This window comes from Remersonia thermophila, chromosome 1, assembly GCF_042764415.1.
Source record: "Remersonia thermophila strain ATCC 22073 chromosome 1, whole genome shotgun sequence".
NCBI lineage: Eukaryota > Fungi > Ascomycota > Sordariomycetes > Sordariales > Chaetomiaceae > Remersonia > Remersonia thermophila.
The window spans coordinates 2,323,992-2,340,821 of NC_092217.1; the positions used below are offsets into that span (position 1 = coordinate 2,323,992).

General features: G+C 59.3%; 4 protein-coding genes across 4 annotated transcripts; 1 reads left to right on the top strand and 3 right to left on the bottom strand.

Moving 5' to 3' along the window:
• Positions 1-1,894: 1,894 nt before the first annotated feature.
• Positions 1,895-5,726, bottom strand: VTJ83DRAFT_653 (uncharacterized protein; the record flags this gene model as incomplete). Its single annotated transcript, XM_071013251.1, has 2 exons — positions 1,895-5,328; positions 5,717-5,726. 2 exons carry the CDS (start codon positions 5,724-5,726, stop codon positions 1,895-1,897), a joined length of 3,444 nt encoding a protein of 1,147 aa, XP_070870006.1.
• Positions 5,727-8,962: 3,236 nt separating this feature from the next.
• Positions 8,963-10,650, bottom strand: VTJ83DRAFT_654 (uncharacterized protein; the record flags this gene model as incomplete). The annotated part of the gene is made up of 2 exons (XM_071013262.1): positions 8,963-10,421; positions 10,481-10,650. The coding sequence occupies 2 exons, from the start codon at positions 10,648-10,650 to the stop codon at positions 8,963-8,965; spliced, it is 1,629 nt and encodes a 542-aa protein (XP_070870007.1).
• Positions 10,651-12,859: 2,209 nt separating this feature from the next.
• VTJ83DRAFT_655 (uncharacterized protein) lies at positions 12,860-13,523 on the bottom strand (the record flags this gene model as incomplete). The annotated part of the gene is made up of 3 exons (XM_071013273.1): positions 12,860-13,166; positions 13,286-13,414; positions 13,474-13,523. 3 exons carry the CDS (start codon positions 13,521-13,523, stop codon positions 12,860-12,862), a joined length of 486 nt encoding a protein of 161 aa, XP_070870008.1.
• A 1,456-nt stretch (positions 13,524-14,979) lies between these two features.
• VTJ83DRAFT_656 (40S ribosomal protein uS9) lies at positions 14,980-15,639 on the top strand (the record flags this gene model as incomplete). The annotated part of the gene is made up of 4 exons (XM_071013284.1): positions 14,980-15,028; positions 15,101-15,300; positions 15,376-15,390; positions 15,475-15,639. The coding sequence occupies 4 exons, from the start codon at positions 14,980-14,982 to the stop codon at positions 15,637-15,639; spliced, it is 429 nt and encodes a 142-aa protein (XP_070870009.1).
• Positions 15,640-16,830: the final 1,191 nt, after the last annotated feature.

The window sequence follows — 16,830 nt, forward strand, 5'->3', positions numbered from 1 at the left end:
AGCGTGTGCGTATGCCTGCGTCACTGCCTCTTTTTCAGTTGATTTTAGGCAAGGCAGTCACACTATCTTCTGACTTTTTTTTTCTCTCTCGCTGGTTGCCTCAGCCGGACCGGACTGGTATCTAAGGGGGGAGAAATAGCAGTTTGGGGGGCGGGTGAAGCAAAAAGGAGCCATTCCCCGCCCGCCGACAGCGTGTGCACGTGTGCACAGGGCCAGCCTACGACGCGAGGAACGGCTCCCATCAGCATGACGGGGATGGGAAAGTGAGCGATCGACACGGTTTGCATCTGCTCAAGGCTGGCTGAGAAGCAGAAGGCGCGCGCTCGCGGAACCAGGAAGAGACGCGGCTAGAATGCGGCCGACTCTGGTGCTTCACCAGCCCAGCCTTGTGTGGCATGGTTCTGAAACTTTGTGGGCACTTTTTTGCATTTTTCCCCCTTCGCCGCGCCCGCTTTCACCAAACATCCGTTCGCCGGACACGCTTGCGCGATGGCACGGGCGGCCGATGCGCCTCTTCGGATTGATGTGTCATGATGGGTAGTTCCCTACCCGGGGAGGGCTGACATGGAGAGAGAGAAAAAAGAAAGTAAGCCGGTCCTAGTTGGGGACTATCTACGTGCGTCGCGGCCGGTGATCGCCCTGTGGCGTAATTAACTGTAACTACTATAAGCCTGAGGTGTAAGCCTGATGAGCCCGCGCGTGTGCCTGCCTGCGCCTGCGCCTGAGCGTGTGCCCTCTCAGATGTGGCGGCGAGAAGTGGCTTGGATCAGGTGGCGAGCGACCATTGATCTTGTGAAACGATGCAGAAAAAAATGATGAATGATTTCGCTCTCTCTAGTTTACCGTGCATGCATGGCCTTTTTTTTTCTTTTTTTTTTTTTTTTTTGGGGGGGGGGGGGGGGAATTTGTAAGAAGCAGGAGGGGGCTGGTTGGCGCATTTTGGCAGGTAGGCGTGGATAGGTAGTAGGCTTGACTCTTTTTATCGCATGGCTCACAGGCCACAGGCCAGCCTGGGGACATTGCTTGCAAGGAAAAAAAAAAAAAAAAACCCTTGGCCTGAACTGTAGGTTCTAGGTGGTGGGGGCCCTCCAAGTCAGATGGTGTCACGCTCCCCCCCACACCCTCCATGTCCCGGTGTTGTCGATCTGCCGTATGGGCCTGGGTACATGCGCGTGGCATAACTAGCGGGTGGCTTATGCGATGACACACCGCTTGGATGGATTGGGGACCTCCAGGCAAGGTACCTGATCTCTTTCATTGGTTCCTGGGGGTACAAGAACAATCCAGCGATGGTGGGGTTGGAGGACGTCATGTGTTGGTGGTGATGGGAGCTCAAGACAAGAAATCATGCGAACCATACTAATTAGTTACCCATTCTTGTTCCGTGCTCGCCGGCTTCTCTTGACGAAAACCACAGCTGCTAGCCAACGGCTGTGTTTTACTTGATAGGTAATAATCAGGGAACGACGCATCTCCATGCTAATCAGCCATACTATTACTACCCCATCAAGATGGTCTCTCCAACCCAACCCAGATGATTCAAGGGAAGGAAGGGGTGCGTAGCATCGTCTAGACACACACCGGACAGAGACAAATACAAACGGGACATGTTCCAATGCTGCTCTGCAAAAGCATGACCAGCATCCCCTCTCAGAAACACCCACCACGCAGCGCCTTCGTAAACCCAGTTTCTTACGAGCTTCCAAAATCTCTGCCGACCATCTGTCCATCCTCCGAAACGGTGTATTACCCTGCCAATGAGCTAACCAACCAATGAACCCCTCTCTAGATCCCCGGCTGTTCAAGTGATAGGAAAGGAAAATGTCTAGCGAATAAAAAGAAGGAAAAGAATGGGGGAAAGAAACAAAAAAAAAAAAAAAGATGGGAATCACCCTTAAATCAAAAACAACTTCTTCCTCTTCTTCTTCCCCTCCACCCCCTTCAGGATATCGTCAAACGTGCTGGGTCCCACAGGCGAATCCCCCAAAGCGCCACCGCCCACCCTCGGCCCCGCCGACGGATTCTCCACCACCGCCGAAACGCTCAACGGGCTCTGATAGTGATGAAGCTTCTGATGAGGATGGTAAGGCGTCACGATGCTGCCCAGGCTCCCGTGGCTGGAATGCCTCATCCCGCCGCGGCCGGCGTTCCCGAGCTGCAGGGCGCTTCCGTAGCTGGACGTGCGGATGTGTTCTCGTTGCTGGTGGAAGGTGAAGTAGTCGGCGCTGCCCTCCTCGGCAAGAGGGCCGAGGGACGCGGCGGATCGGCTCGTGCGCAGGGCGGGCCCGGAAAACGGCACGGAGAGCTGGTCCGGTGAGAGCTGCGGCTGTCCCCCGAAAAACGGCCCCGACGGCGGCGATCCGGGCGACCCGGTAGATCCGTCCAGCCCGGGGCTGCCGTTCCTTCCGACCCCGGACGCGACCGACCCGAGCCCCGAGCCAACGCTTACCACCCGCGACGAGCGATCCGGCCCGACGTTCAGGGGCAGAGGCTCGAGGCCGATGGCGAGGCTTGCGCGGAAGGCCTGGTGCGCGCGGTCGTTTATGGAAGAGGAGCGCGGGCGGAGAACCGGAGAGGCAGGGCGGGAGAAGGAGTTGAATGATAGTGGGAGAGGAACGGCGTTGGGCGCCGGGGACTGGGACCGGGAGCCAGGCTGGCGGGAGCTGGGGCTTTGGGAGCGGCGGTGGTAAGAGGAGGTGCTGTTGTTGCCGTCCGTGGCGGAGGCGGGGCCGGTGGTGTAGGGGTCCATGTCGCGGAACGCGGGGTTCGGGGGGTGGAGCGGCGAGGAGGGCCCTTGGGTGGCAAGGAGGGCGGCGGCCGCCGCCGCAGAGCCGGATCCCGTGGCGGCTCTGCCGTCGGCTTCCCACTGCTTGGCAGCCAGCCAGCAGTGCGAGCGCATGTAGATGCCCTCGACCGAGAACATGACCACATCGGCCGAGAGCTCGACGACGTTGGCGTTGTTGGTCTGGAACCACATCTTGCGCGTGGCGCCGGCGTCTTCGGTCCAGGGCGGGTTGCCTTGGGGCGCCTCGCAGAGGAAGTCCTCGACGCCTTCGGTGTAGCGCAGTCCAGGCGCGTCGACGACGAGCATGGGCAGCGACTGCAACACGACGTAGAGGAAGAGCCAGTGGCCGATACGCTGGTCGAGAAGGTCGGAAGCGAGGGCGGAGCGGGCCTCGCGAAGCTCAAACTCCTTGTAGGCGGCGAGGAAGGGCATGTTGAGCGCGTCCGTATCCAGGTTGCGCGATTTGATGAGGATGAGCTGTATCTCGTGCGGCTGGAGGGCCTTGCTGTACTTTGCCTGCTTCTTGGCGGGGAGGTCATAATAATTCTCGTAGATGGCCGTCATGGATGGAAGCTTAGGCACGTCAAAGGGGACGGGCGGCAAGACGGGGGGCGACGAGTTATCGAACTCGCTGAGCATCTGGCGCAGCGCGGCGATAGAGGCCTCGGCGATCTTCCGTTCGTCTTGGTGACCGTTGTTGTTGTTGTTGTTGTTCTTGTTCTGGTCTCCATCCTTGTCCTTCTTCTGGCCCGACGGCTTCTCATCCTTCTCCCCTATGACGCGGGGCGTCATGGACTGCCGGTCGACGAGGAGGTCGTAGAGAGCGCAACAGTCCGAGTAGAGGATCTTGAGGCACTGGCGATTCAGGCCGCTCTGGGAGAAGTAGTTCTTCTTGCTCCGGGCGCGCGGCGGCCAGTGGCCGAACAAGGTCTTGTAGTAGCCGAGGACGAAGCTGCGCATCTTCCCGAAGGAGTTACGCCACTCCTTGAAGCGGACGTGGCGGTACTCCTCGGTGGATGTGGAGTTGGCGATGCCCGAGAAGAGCGACGGGAACTCGAAGGCTTCGAGGCGGTGGTTCACGTTGGCCTGGCGGTTGGCAAGGTCAAGGTGGGCGCGGTCGAGGCGCTGGCGCGTGCTGGCCGAGATGCGGTCGAACAGAGGCGACTTGAGATCGAGGAGGGCCTCGTACTTGCCGACGGCGTGGGCAAAGGCCTCGTTGTACAGGTTCCACGACTTCATCTGCTCGGCCAGGATCAGCGCCTCGAGCGTCTTCTCGCGGCTCTGGCGCACGTCGGCAATGCCGGTGCTATCGGCAAGCACGTCAAACGCGGCATCCACCGCCTCGCCGAACGAAGAGCCGTCAAAGTTGCCGAAGTTGAAGCGGCGCAGCAGGCCGGCCATCTGCAGGATGGAGGAAAACAGCGTCGGGCTCTCGGGCGTGGCCACGAGCGGCTGGTGCGTGAGGAAGGCGAACAGGTTGCGGGCCGCCACGAGCCGCTCGAGATCCGTGTTCCCGAGGGGAAGGTAGAGGTGGCCTTCGGTCACGGGGCCTGTTTGCGGCGCGGCGTTGAGCTGGCTCAAGGCCATCATCTCGGTCACCAGGAGCTCGACGAGCATGGGCGAGTTGCTGAAGATGGAGTCCACCACCTTGAAGCACGGTCCTCGGCCGCTCTCCTTGGGGTGGACGTAGACGTAGACGTTGCCGGCCTCGTTCCACAGCTCGGGCACCTTCTCTCCATTCACCAGCGGCGCCGTGTTGTACTCCACCGGGTGGTCGCCCGACAAGATCCAGGCGCCTTGGGGCCGGGGCTTGGCGGCATCGGAGCTGCCCCTGGACCTTGTCCCCGGGAACCAGCTCTTGCGCGGCTTCTTCTTGTCGGCAGCCAAGGTAGGCGGGCTGCCTTCGCTCGATGCGTGCGACGGTGGGCCTTGGCCGTAGAGGGGGTTGGACACGATGCGCGGCGCGTCTGCGGAGACGCCGCGCACGGCCGGGGGCTGGGCCGAGACGCTGCGGCCGCGGGAGCTGTTCCCGGGTAGCAGCCGGTGGGGTTGTAGTCTCGCTCGAGATGGCGGGCGATCAGGCGAGGGGCTGCGATCGGCCCGGCCCCGGCTGGGGGGCGTCGCCCGTGTTGCTGTGACGGCAGGCAATCCCCGTGGTGGCGTACCGACTGGTGTAGCAGCATGGTCCACGGGCGCGGGAGGTGGCGGCGGGGACCTGGACGGGGCGTCTGGGATCTTTTGAGCCTTTGGAGGAGTCGATGGCGGTGGCAGCGCGAGCTCCTCATGGTATGGGTTCCCGTCGGATGTTTCGACGGATGAGAGCGGGCTCGAAGCAACGGTCTCGAAGCGGGATGACGCCTTCGACTCTTCACTGAACCTCGGGGTGGTGGCGGCGGTGGCGGTGGTCGTCGTCGTTGTCGTCATCGTGCTGGGGACGGTGCTGCTGGACGGCGACGGAGGTGAGGCAGTCGAGCTTGCCGTTGGCGGAGGAGACGTGGACACGGGGTTCCGGCGAGGAACGCCGGTTGGCGGTTGCGGCGGCCCTAGAGGAGGAGGAAGAAGAAGTGTAAGTGTGGGAAAACACGAGGTGACCAGCAGGCCCAGCCGCCGCCTTCGCTTCCCCGTCCCCATGGCGTGTGTTGATGGTCCGTCTCTGCTGCTTGCCGTTGTCTGCTTTGAGGGTCTATGTTTCCTCTTTCTTTGCACCTCGTTCTCTTCCCGGACAACTCTTGAATCTCCTCCTCTTGTTTATTGCGTTGCGCCCCGTGCCAGGCCTCGCTCCCTACCTTCTTCTCGCCAATCTTCTCGCTCCCCAGGGCAGAACACCGGGACAGCCCTCGAGCGCACCGGGGTTGAAGCCTCAGGGCGGCGACGGGGACGGGGGCATACCAACAACGAGCGCGCCCTTTCGGGCGATGTGACAAGACTTACAGGACTCCATGGCGTGCGCACGAATGAGAGGCGCGCTTCGAGCTCCCCGGAAAGATCGGACGGTGAGGTTGCCCTTGGATCGGCGATCGGTGGGCTGAGGACGTCAGGGACGGGAGATGGCGCAGGGCGTGTCAAGGGGGACCAGGGAGGCGTTTTGTGAAGAAGGGGAGGATGGCCTGGCCGGAGAACAGCCTTGTACGCTCCTCCTATTCCATGGAACGGTCCAGCCGGGCAACTGACGATGAGCGACAAGGCTTCCTAGTGTTCCTCGAGGCAGGGCGGGGAGACCTAGGTTGGTGGACACCCAGACACCGAGGGGTCCTTGATGAGGTGGTGCGAAGCGTGGCGGCGACCCCGAGTTCTTGTATAAGGGAGGGAGGGAGGTATCCAACCTGCAAGTCCACCAGGCAAAGCTCCGGTTCTTTACGCAGGATGGTACGCAGTACACAGGCTTCCAAGGAACCCTCCTCAGAACATCAGGAGATGAAGGTTAAGTGAGGTAGAACGAGGTGCGGAAGCCCAATGACACGACCCAAGGAGAGAGAAAAAGGTACCGGTACACCCAAGACGTCCCTTAAAAAAAGGCCAAGGAAAAAAAGGGAGGACCGGGCGACTAGGTGGCCACCTACATACAGGGAACGATGGCGTCTTGACGTGCTTCCCCACGCACGCCAGGCTTGTGCAGTACCCACAGGACAGGCCCTACAGGCCATACGAACGCCGTACAGGCCGAGTTTACCGATCCTCGCTCTGCGAACCCTTTCTCGCCTCAGCCGCAGCCTGACGAACCCACCAACGCTGCATGTTGTTTCTTCATGCATGTTACTTGTACGCAGTACTAGTACGCAGTACACTCACACTGCCCCCCCACCCTCGGCCTCGCGAAGTTGAGGCGATGCAATGTTAGCCTGGTGCTATTTTCTTTTTTTTTTTTCTTGTTCTTTCTCTAGATTGCCCGAATACATACATACACAGGGCCTGGAAAATGTACATACTAAACACCAAAATCGACGGGGTCCAAAATCTCTGTGCAAAAAGAAATTATCCTCCACAGCAGTGCCATGTTTCGGGGGTCCGGGGGTTCGGACATCCTGGAAACCTGAAAGAACCAGGACGTCATTTTCTTCAAGCCTTCAAGGGGGTGACATGGGGCTTTCCCTTTTCGGGATAAGTCTCAAGATGCCCCACATCTGGTACCCAAGAGTTTTTCACCTCCACACCTACGTATACGCAGTAGTTAGTTAGCTCGCACGACCGTGGGTAACTAGTTAGTGGGTACCATCCCGCGAACCTTCAACACAGCCGACCGTTTCCTTGGATCTCGATATGCCCCGCCTCGCATACCTTGTGCAGGTCGTGCCCTGTACCATGTACATACCAGATAGGTACGGTACTTACCACCCAGCTGCGGAGATGATCCAAAAAATAAAATAAAATTAAAAAAAAAGGCTCAGCGGGAGATTCGCACTCGGATTACAGTCGAAGCAGACTGCTTCCTTCCTTCCGTCAGGCCAGGCCGTGTACACTGGTAGAACAACAGTGTTTTCGTTTTCAGACCAAACACCGGATCCCAATCCTCTCTGCAGCCCGCTGCATCACCACACTCAGCACCATCATGCCCAGCCACAGCATCGCCGGCCACCTCAGGCCCACGGTGTCCCACTGTCCCTGCTAAAAGATGCCGTACAGCATCGTAGTACAGCGATGCACCATTACGCGCCCGAGTTATGCTCAGGCGCGGCCCGGCTTCCACCATGGCGTGCCGTCCAATGGTCAGAGCCATTCGTGCAGCAGCAGCTCACCGCTGTGCTGACTGAGGCTTCGAACGCTGAGCGGAGGCCCGACGGCCATCTTTTCCCCAAGTCGTTTCCCCGGCCCTTGCCGTGCTGGATCCGTCTTCAACTCCTTGCCGACGTTGCCGAGCGGTCCTGCACGCAGAGCCGACGGGGCTCCCGGCCCCAGCAACCTGGCTCCCTCGAGGCGTTGCGCCCAACTTGGCCCCCGTAAAAGCCGGTGCCGCAGGACACGATACAAGACGACACCTCACCCACAGAAAAATGGCCATCCGTGAGCGCATCGTCCTCCTCAAAGGTTACCCACGTGTCCCATTCGCCCATTCGTGTCCACGCGTATCCATATTTAGGTGGGGTGGTACCCGTGCCGGACTGAGTGAGCATACTGCGTATGCGTGTCAGACGCTGCTGGCCAGCAAGTTCCCGTACCCAACCTGGGAACCCAAGCAGGAACCGACCCGGATGGCGCACGTCCGTCTCGGTATTCTCAGCCAAGCTACCCAGGATCGCTGTCGTCCCCGGTTGCTTATGCTTGGCTGGGCCCCGTGAGTCGTCATCCAAGAGCTGGGATACGGCCTGCCAAAGCCCGGCGATGGCGACAGAGGGGCCGAGGGTGGCGGAGCCGGAAATGTGATGACCTGATGGTCCGGAGCTCGTTCCGTCGTCCAGACGTACAGGGAAAGTGTGCCATGCTGAAGCTCGCTTTTTGCGGCGCTGTTCCGTACCAAAACCACCGGGGGGGGGGGGGGGGGGCAACAAGTGGGTTGCGTGGTCGCCGGAGTGCCAGCACAAGCGCCAGGCAGCGGTGACATCGAGACGGCACCGCAGCTCTTTTCCACGTTATGAAAACGCACAGCTTGAAACTCGCTGGATGAAGCGACGAGCCGATGCACTAATTTTCCACGTTTCCCCTCGTAATCAGGACTGAAACTCGAATCCCAGGCGTTCTTTGTACGTTGCATGGCCGGTCCCCTGGCCCACCCGAAACGCAAGAGAAAGCGCCCGAGACAAAACACAAAAGCAGGCTGAGAAACAGAGAGCATCAGGCGGAAATGCGAATCTTTAGCAGAGCAACAAAACAAAACCGAGTTCTCGCGCCCCCATCATGTTTTACAAAGCGCAACAGCCAACAGATCAGACATCCACGACAGCCCATCGAATACATCGCCACACCGGTCCCATCGCCAGAGCTTCCGCAACGTCGTCATAAACAACAAACAAAAAAAGAGGACGAAGAGATCGAAAAGAGGGACCAAAGGAAGAACACCATCTATAAAACGAGTTGCCATGACCGCAGAAACGTGCACGCCGACCCAGTCCATCCAGAAACCCAACAAAGCCCAAACAGAAAGCATCCAGCAGAGCCAGGCCTGGACCCTCTTTCCGAGGAAGCCAGGCGAGGAGGATATCACCCGGCCGCGCTGTTTCATTACACCCGCTGCGCCATCATGCTTTAGTAACCCCTATACCCCGGATACGCCGCGCCGCTCCCGCTCCCGCTGCCGCTCCCCCCCTGAGGATACCCCGAGTATCCGCCGGCGCTCCCGCTGCCGCTCAGCTCCGCAACGGGGCTCGCCTGCTGGCGGTACCCGCCCGCGCCGTTGTTATGCGACGTGGACGGCCGGCTGTACCCGCTCGCCGAGAAGTCAAACCCGGAGGCGGCGGCTGTGCCGTTGTTCATGCCATCGCCGTAGCCGTAACCGGCGGCGTTGGCGGCACCGGGGCTAGGGGAAGGTGAGTACCCCCTCTGGGAGCCGTAAGCACCGCCGCCAGTGCCGCTGCCGTGCTGGCCCAGAGGGGCGGGAGAGCGGCGAGGGTCGGGAGGGTATGGGGCGTTGTCGTAGCCTGTCCCCGCCGGGTTGTTCCCATGGGGAGATGGATGGCGAGGGGTGCCATAGCCCTGGCTGGTCTGGGAGCTGTAGCCGTTGCTGTTGTTGTTGTTGTTGTTGTTGTTGTAGTCGTCTGGGGGGTAGGGTTGCTGCTGTTGGGATGCGCCGTAGCTGTCGTACGGGCTCTGAGGCATGTCGGAACCACCGGGGTAGTCCCGCGAGGAGCCGTACCCATTGGCGCTGTTACCATACCCGCTGGCGTTGTTGCCATATCCGCTGGCGCTGTTGCCGTACCCGCCATCGTCGTTGCCGTACGCGTCGTAGATGTCGTTGTAGCCATTGTTGGGAGGATTGGGGGGATAGCCCCTCGGAGATTGTCTCCCTGGACCCGTGGCCGCTGCCCCCATGCCGTATCCCTGGCCCGGCTCCCTGTACCGTGAGGCCGGCTGGTTGTACGCCGGTGCTCCCGGGGAGTAGGGGTCGTGGTTGTCCACACCGTGGGCGGGGAAGTATCCATTAGGCCCCGGGTGATTATCCGGCGGGCCATATGGACTGCGGGGGCCGGGAGACCGGGGCACCGGGGACCGCGAACCCGTCGGCGACACGGCCCCTGCTCCAACCATGGCGGCTGGCTCGGGCTTCTTCAGCGAGTCCATCTCAACACCCTCCTCTTCCTCGACCAGCACCTTCTTCTGCTCGGCGTCCTCCCAGCTAGGCATGGCAGGCAGAGCATCCTCATCCTTCTTGCCGCCCGCTTCGAACGTGGCGTACTGCGGATAGTCTGGGGCTTTTGGCTGCGGGGGCCGGGCCGGGACGGGACCGCTTGTGAAGCCCGTATGCATGGGCTCCTGCGACTTGTATCCGCCCCCACCTGCATGGTGCGGGGGGACGTAGGGCTCGTCGAGATACTGACGACGGCTACCTCTCGGAGGGTCGCAGCAACCGCAGCAGTCGCCGCAGCACTTGAGGCACGAGAAGCACGAGCAGCAACACGAGAGCCCGCAGCAGGCGCACCGAATGATGCACCAAATGACCGAGAAGATGATTAAGCCGCCGATGATGATGAGCGCTATCACGGGCCACCTGGATAACTCGTCAGCATTGCGGCGATTCCGCCAAGAGCAGCGGCAACAGTAACGTACTTGCAATAGGTGGCCTGCATGCAATTGTCCCAGCTGGAAAACGCCGTGCCCACGTCGTTGATCTGATCGGTCAGACTTCTCCTCTCAACTGCCGGCCGCAGGCTGGCCACAAACAGATCCAACACCCCCCCCCTCAGACTCCGCGCCATCGCCACGTCGACCGCCGGCATCTTGTCCGCTCTCTCCGTCGCCGTGTTTGGGGATGCGTCGCGCCCAAGATACCGAGAATGATTGCCGTGTACTCAGCAAACGTGGCCCAGATGTTCACGGGCCGTTTCAAATAGCTTGATCCAGCAAACCCTATGCCTCCATTGTGCGGCTAGCGCAGTCTTTGTCTGTGTGATCGTCTCGAAACGCGATGCCGTGTCCCAGAGAATCCTACAAATCCGCGGTTGTGTTGAGCTCGAACGGCTACTCTGGTAGGGATGCTCAAAGAGATCGCTATGCCCACAAAGAAACACGGCTTCAGGATCGAAGGAAAATGCCGGAGGCGTAGCGATTCGCTTGTGTCGTAAAAGATTGGCGACAATGCTGGCCGCAATCGTCAAGGGGGTGTCGTAATTTTCGGGAAGAAGGAGCGACAGGAAACGCAATTCAATTCGAAGGAGCGCAGGTTGGATAGACCAAGTCAAGCAGCCGCCCTATGATTCAAGGAGCGCTGTTCCGCGTCTTTGCGCGGGAACGAGAGGACGGCGGCGAGGCAGGCTTCGTGATGGTGGGAACGAACAGCAGAGCTCAGAAGGAGCTTGCCCGAGGACTGGAGGAGAGGATGGGACGAAAGGAGACTTGAGAGTAGGAGCGCACGAACCCCTGCGCCTGGGCCTGGGCCGAGCAGGCTGCAGCCCTGAGCGGGTCGGCGCGAGGAAAGGGAAAAGCGCAAGGAACAGCCGTCTCTATTGGTTGGCCGGTGTCATTTTCCCTCTCAGCCCGTCCTGCAGGTACCGGGGAAGCCCCCAAGATCCCTGCAGCAGGGGCCAACCGTTTTAGCGTCGCCAGAGCCATGTCAAACCTCAAAGGGAAACCAACGGGTTGAAAAAAAAAAAAAAAGAAGTGAAGTCGGCCTGAGGATCATAGATGATGCTACTATGTACATTTGGAAGCTATCCTAGTCTTATGCTAGTTCCATTGGATCCTGGACCGATTGTCCCATCGACCAAGACGACCCGAATGGGCTCGTGGCCCGGCAAGGCTTGCAGCGCAACTGAACCGAATCCTCGTCGGCTCCGACGGTTCAGTGCGCGGGATGCAGGATGCGATGGGATCACGTTGCGTCGCCAACAGTCCGCTTGAATGCGGCGGGTCGGTCAATTTCACATTCCGCTTCTGCGCCCCCAAGGCAACTATTGCGTGCTTGGGCGCGCAACCACACAACTAGATTTGTAAGGTGCTGTCTGTCCTTCTCCGTCGATAGGATGAGAGCGGGAAATTCAGTCCGGGTGAGGATGACAAAAAGCAGACAGCCGCGACAAAGATCTGGCGAGGGATGGGTTCTCAAGTCTCTACGAAGTAGGTACAGTACTCCGAACTCCTCGATGGTACCTTATTCTTAGTCATGTCCATATCTGTTACAGGTTGTTCGTCAACTGCCGACCTCACCACCGACTCGGTCCCCTCCATCACTCTGACTCAGGCCCCCAATAGTTGATAAATTCTACCCTGGATTGGTCCAGAACATGTTGTCGTCTGTTTGCCTGTAGCGGCGCCCAGCAGTGGACTGCGGGTGTGTGCTGGAGTCTACGCGGCTATCTGAGTTCGCCAGTCGCACCGCTGTCGCACGCCAGACCAGGGAATGAAACTCAGCCTTGTCACAGAAATCGTCGTCCCGGTGCGAACGGCAACGTAAAGACGTGGAGACAGGTCACCCTGTATCAATCTGGTTGCTGCACTGAATCCGTGTTTCCATAGATATGATCATGTTGGTGGTGTCACATCTCTCGCTGCATTGTCGCGATCTCCACCCGACTTCGACCTCAGCGCAACCGACTTGATCGGATGCTCCTCAAGAGCCACGTCCTCGACTCGGAGAAGGTCTCCGGAGGGGTCAGGGGCATGCAAGCAGAACATGACAATATCAATTCAGGACAGGTACAAAGCACTTCGCTGGCAAACCGACAAGTCGAACCTCATCAACGCTGCTTTATTCCCGACGGCGAGAAATACTCAAGGCAGAGAGCCTCCCACCTCCACCCCATCGTAAGCAAAGAGACATAAACACAAGTTTTGATCTGCCGAGCAAAAACACAGCTACCCAACCCATGAAATACCTGGACGCCGTACATTTCACGACACGATCCCGCTGTCCAACCCAAAAATCCATGCCCGACCTCCCATACACACTCTTCTGAGAGCGCTCATCTCACAACCTCCCCCCAGCTGCATTTACTTGCCCAAGTGGCTCGGCGGCGGCCCCGGCGGTGGCGCATAGTCCGTCTGGTGCGAAGGGCCGGCGGGCTGGTACGTGTTGGCCGGCGGCTGCACCGGGACCTCCTGGCTCACGCCCTGCTGCTGCCCGGAATACTCGCCTTGCGGCTGCCCAGAGTAGTAAGAGCCCATCTTATAGGCGTTCGGGTCCTGGGCAGCGTACTGCGGCGGCGGGGGGTAGTAGGGCGGAGGAGGTGCGGGCGCCATCCAGCCCGTCCCGTACAGCGGTTGCTGACCCATCTTTCTGCGACGACGCGAGTTGCGGCTGTGAAAAGGAGAGCGTCAGCCATCCAAAGTCATTCTCTACGTCTGCGCGACTGGGGTCCCAAGCGCAGCGTGGTGGATGGGAGGGAGAAGCGATCGAGATGGAGAGGGTGGACGTACAAGAGAGCCAGGAAGACGAGGAGGATGAAGAGGACCGCGAGCCCAGCAAACACCCATCGTCCCCACCAGTACCATGCTGAGCTGTAGTAGCAGAATCCGTCGGCACCGCGGTATGCGTAGGCGCCGCAGCTAAAGTGAACCGTTAGCAAAACGCACGTCCGCGACCGGAGATGTCATCTGGAACGTACCCATCGGCGCGCTTCGCCACCACGGCCAGCTGCTCAGCCAAGGGCGCCATTGTCTAGGCGGCTGTATTGAATGTTCGGAGTGCCGATTCTATCGTCGCGTATGGAATAGGGTAAGTGTGCTGGATAATACCAGGATTTGGTAGGTTTATTGATGGAAAGTATGTCGATGACGGCAGAGGTGATGAGAAAGTGGGAAGAAAGCAACAGTTGGGCGACGGGCGGAGGGAGACGGGTGGCTGGCAAAAGTATGATCTCAAACAAAGCCAAGCAACAGAGTGGAAGCGAAAGGTGAGGTGCGGTTTCGGCACTGTGGATCGACTACGCAAATGTCACAAGCAGCGGTTCGGACGAAAGACGGCACGGTGCGGCTTGGCTGGTTTACACACGTTGCCACACCACGCAACAGATGGGTGTCTGCTTCCGTGGCTGAGCAGGGTGATCCGATGCTTGGCCTGGCTTGGCAACGCCAATGGCAGGTTGGCGTCGGGAATCGGGCAGCCGTGCGAAGATTCCAAATGCTGGCGAAAGTTACACCCATTGCCAAGTCGCGGGGGGGGGGGGGGGGGGCCTCCTCATGCTTACGCATATCTTCAGCAACCTACCTTACCTTGGGCTTTTTTGTCATGCCTCGGTCTCAGGTGTCCCCGAGGCCCGCCAGCTATATCAGATCATCCATCTCAGCCATCATAGGCATTTCCTCTCCCACACCCCATCTGGAGCCTTGCGGCACTAGTCTTTCAGGCTCCGCCTTGGTCCAGTAGCGTTAGACTCATCCGAGGTGGTCGTTGATCAGGTCACGGATCGTTCGAAGGGCCATCCATGCGGCGCAGGTCACTCTGCCACACCATATGAGGTAAGGTAGTTACGTAGCAGCGCCGCAGCAGCGCCGCCCGTGAGCAGAGAAGCGGCCTGCTGGCGGGCTCTTGTTCGGAGTTTTCAAGACACCGTCACCTCGGCCGCTTTGCAAAAGACCGACCGTCTTACACGGCATGTGTACCTTAGGCGCCTAGGTACGGTAGGCTTCCGTGCCTGTTGTTTCTAGTCCAAAAAGCCCGATTCCCTTGAACGTAAATGGGTCGGAGCTCGCCGCACGACATCCCTCAGAGATGTGGTTTCACATGGCCGGAGCCTTCTGGAACTGTGCGGATGGAGGAGCAGGCGGCCTGGGACCGCGAGTGAACCTCCATGACATCATTCCCTGGACGCCAAAAGAGCCTCGAATTTGCCTCGTTTGTGCTCGTGTTCCACGCCCCGGTTTCCATTGCTGCCGGCGGGGCTGTTTTGGTGGGGATGGATCAACAGATACCAGAAGGACCCACTATGCGGCCCAGGTCCAACTGCGGGTCCTGACAGCCACATTTATTTTTCATCAGCCACGGTGCTCAGCCACGTGACTGCCGCTAGCCCCATCCTGATTTCCCCTCCACACACAAAATTTGGAGCAGGAGCAAAATCCAGCCAGGAACCGACAAGCAGGAGAAGCCTCTCTCGCCAGAAGCAGCAAAAATGGCGACCCAAGCAGTTCAAGTGTTCGGCAAGAAGAAGAATGCCACCGGTACGGACGCGATGCTTTCAGTCAATGCGAATTCGATCGATTTGTGTCTCTGACAAGTGTGTTCTTTTGCAGCCGTCGCTCGGTGCGTCGCGGGCAAGGGCCTCATCCGCGTGAACGGCAAGCCGCTCAAGCTGTTCGCCCCCGAGATCCTCCGGGCGAAGCTTTACGAGCCCATCCTCATCCTGGGCACCGACAAGTTCGCCGATGTCGACATTCGCATCCGGGTCTCTGGCGGTGGTCACACCTCCCAGGTCTATGCGACGCGCCAGGCTGTACGTGTTCCCAGGAGACCCCCCCAGGAGACGAGTGGATGGGAAGGATGAATGCTAACGGATGGTTTGAAACAGATTGCCAAGGCTATCGTTAGTCCCCCCCGACCGTTGCCGCCTTGATTTCCGACCTGAAAAGTGAAGGAGAACTGACACAGGAATGCTCTTTTCCCACAGGTCGCCTACTACGCCAAGTATGTCGATGAGCACTCGAAGAACACCCTCAAGTCCGCCCTCATCCAGTTCGACCGCAGCCTACTAGTGGCCGACCCCAGGCGTTGCGAGCCCAAGAAGTTCGGTGGTCGTGGTGCCCGCGCGAGGTTCCAGAAGTCGTATCGTTGATCGTGCTGCTTTGGGTCATGTTGGCGGGAAGCGGGGACTTGCGAGGGAACGGACGGCGTTCGGCATCATTGCATTGGCCATTTACTACGAGTCGACGATACTGGCCTCCTCCATCGATGGCCCGCCGAGGTCCGCCGTATTCACGGCACCTCGGAAGATAGGAATACGACTCAGGTTCTTCTGGCTGCCCCTGCAGTACTGGTACTCCTGGCAGGTTTACTCGTGGATCATGGCGGGGATTTGGGGACGCCGGCTACCTTGGGGGAGAAGGATGGGACATTCGGCAGCAATAGAGCAGTTCGCGTGACCGCTGGTTGGCCCTGTTGGGGCAGCAATGCAACCCGTGATCCTCCATTCCATTATGGCTGTTCAAGATTGTGGTGGGCTGGGAGGAGTGAGCGCTTGCCACCGTCATCTAGTCCCTTCTGACTGCTTGTGCAGGGCTCTTTTCCGTCTTGGAGTAATCCATGAAGAAAAAGATCGTTGGGCAGTATGGAGCGGAGGGGACACTCTGCGCAACAACAACGCCCTCAGGAGTCGGCAAATGAAACGAGAATCACCCATCACTTGATGGTCGCCATACCGACACGCTGGGTTACAAGCACGCACAAAGTTTTCGAGCCCGGGCATCACATGGAGAGGGAGCAGTATCCAAGCCTTGAGAGTGGATCTAGACTGACAGCTCAGTATGACGGAATCGGCCTTCCCCCGAAAAGGTACATAAGGTACATACCGGGTAGTATTTTTCTAGGGAAACGAGTCCATCACCATCGTGATACAATGCTTCAAGGGTCCCTCGATCCGAAGCGGTCGACCAGCACGCATAATTCGACAGCGAATATTCAAGCAAGAGCCGGGAGCCATTCATCTGCCGGTGAACACCGTTGAGCTGCCCTACGAAACGAGCAATGACGAAATCTCTCTACCTACCTTAGGCTTGGGCCCCGCCCGTTGTACCTGAGGCACACATTGGCGCCGCATGCATCGCGTTGTGTCTTTGGGCGACAGGAAATCGGGGCGTGGGAGAGAGGGACGAAACCGGCGCCCCTCCCCTTGAGCAAGAGGGCCCCGGCAGCCAATGATACGCTCACACGTCAATAGCCAAGGGCTGCGGTTCCCGCGTGTACGGTGTAAGTCACCACGGAGGGCAAGAAATGACTTCACCCTCTCGAGGTTCCTCTCTTTTCCCCG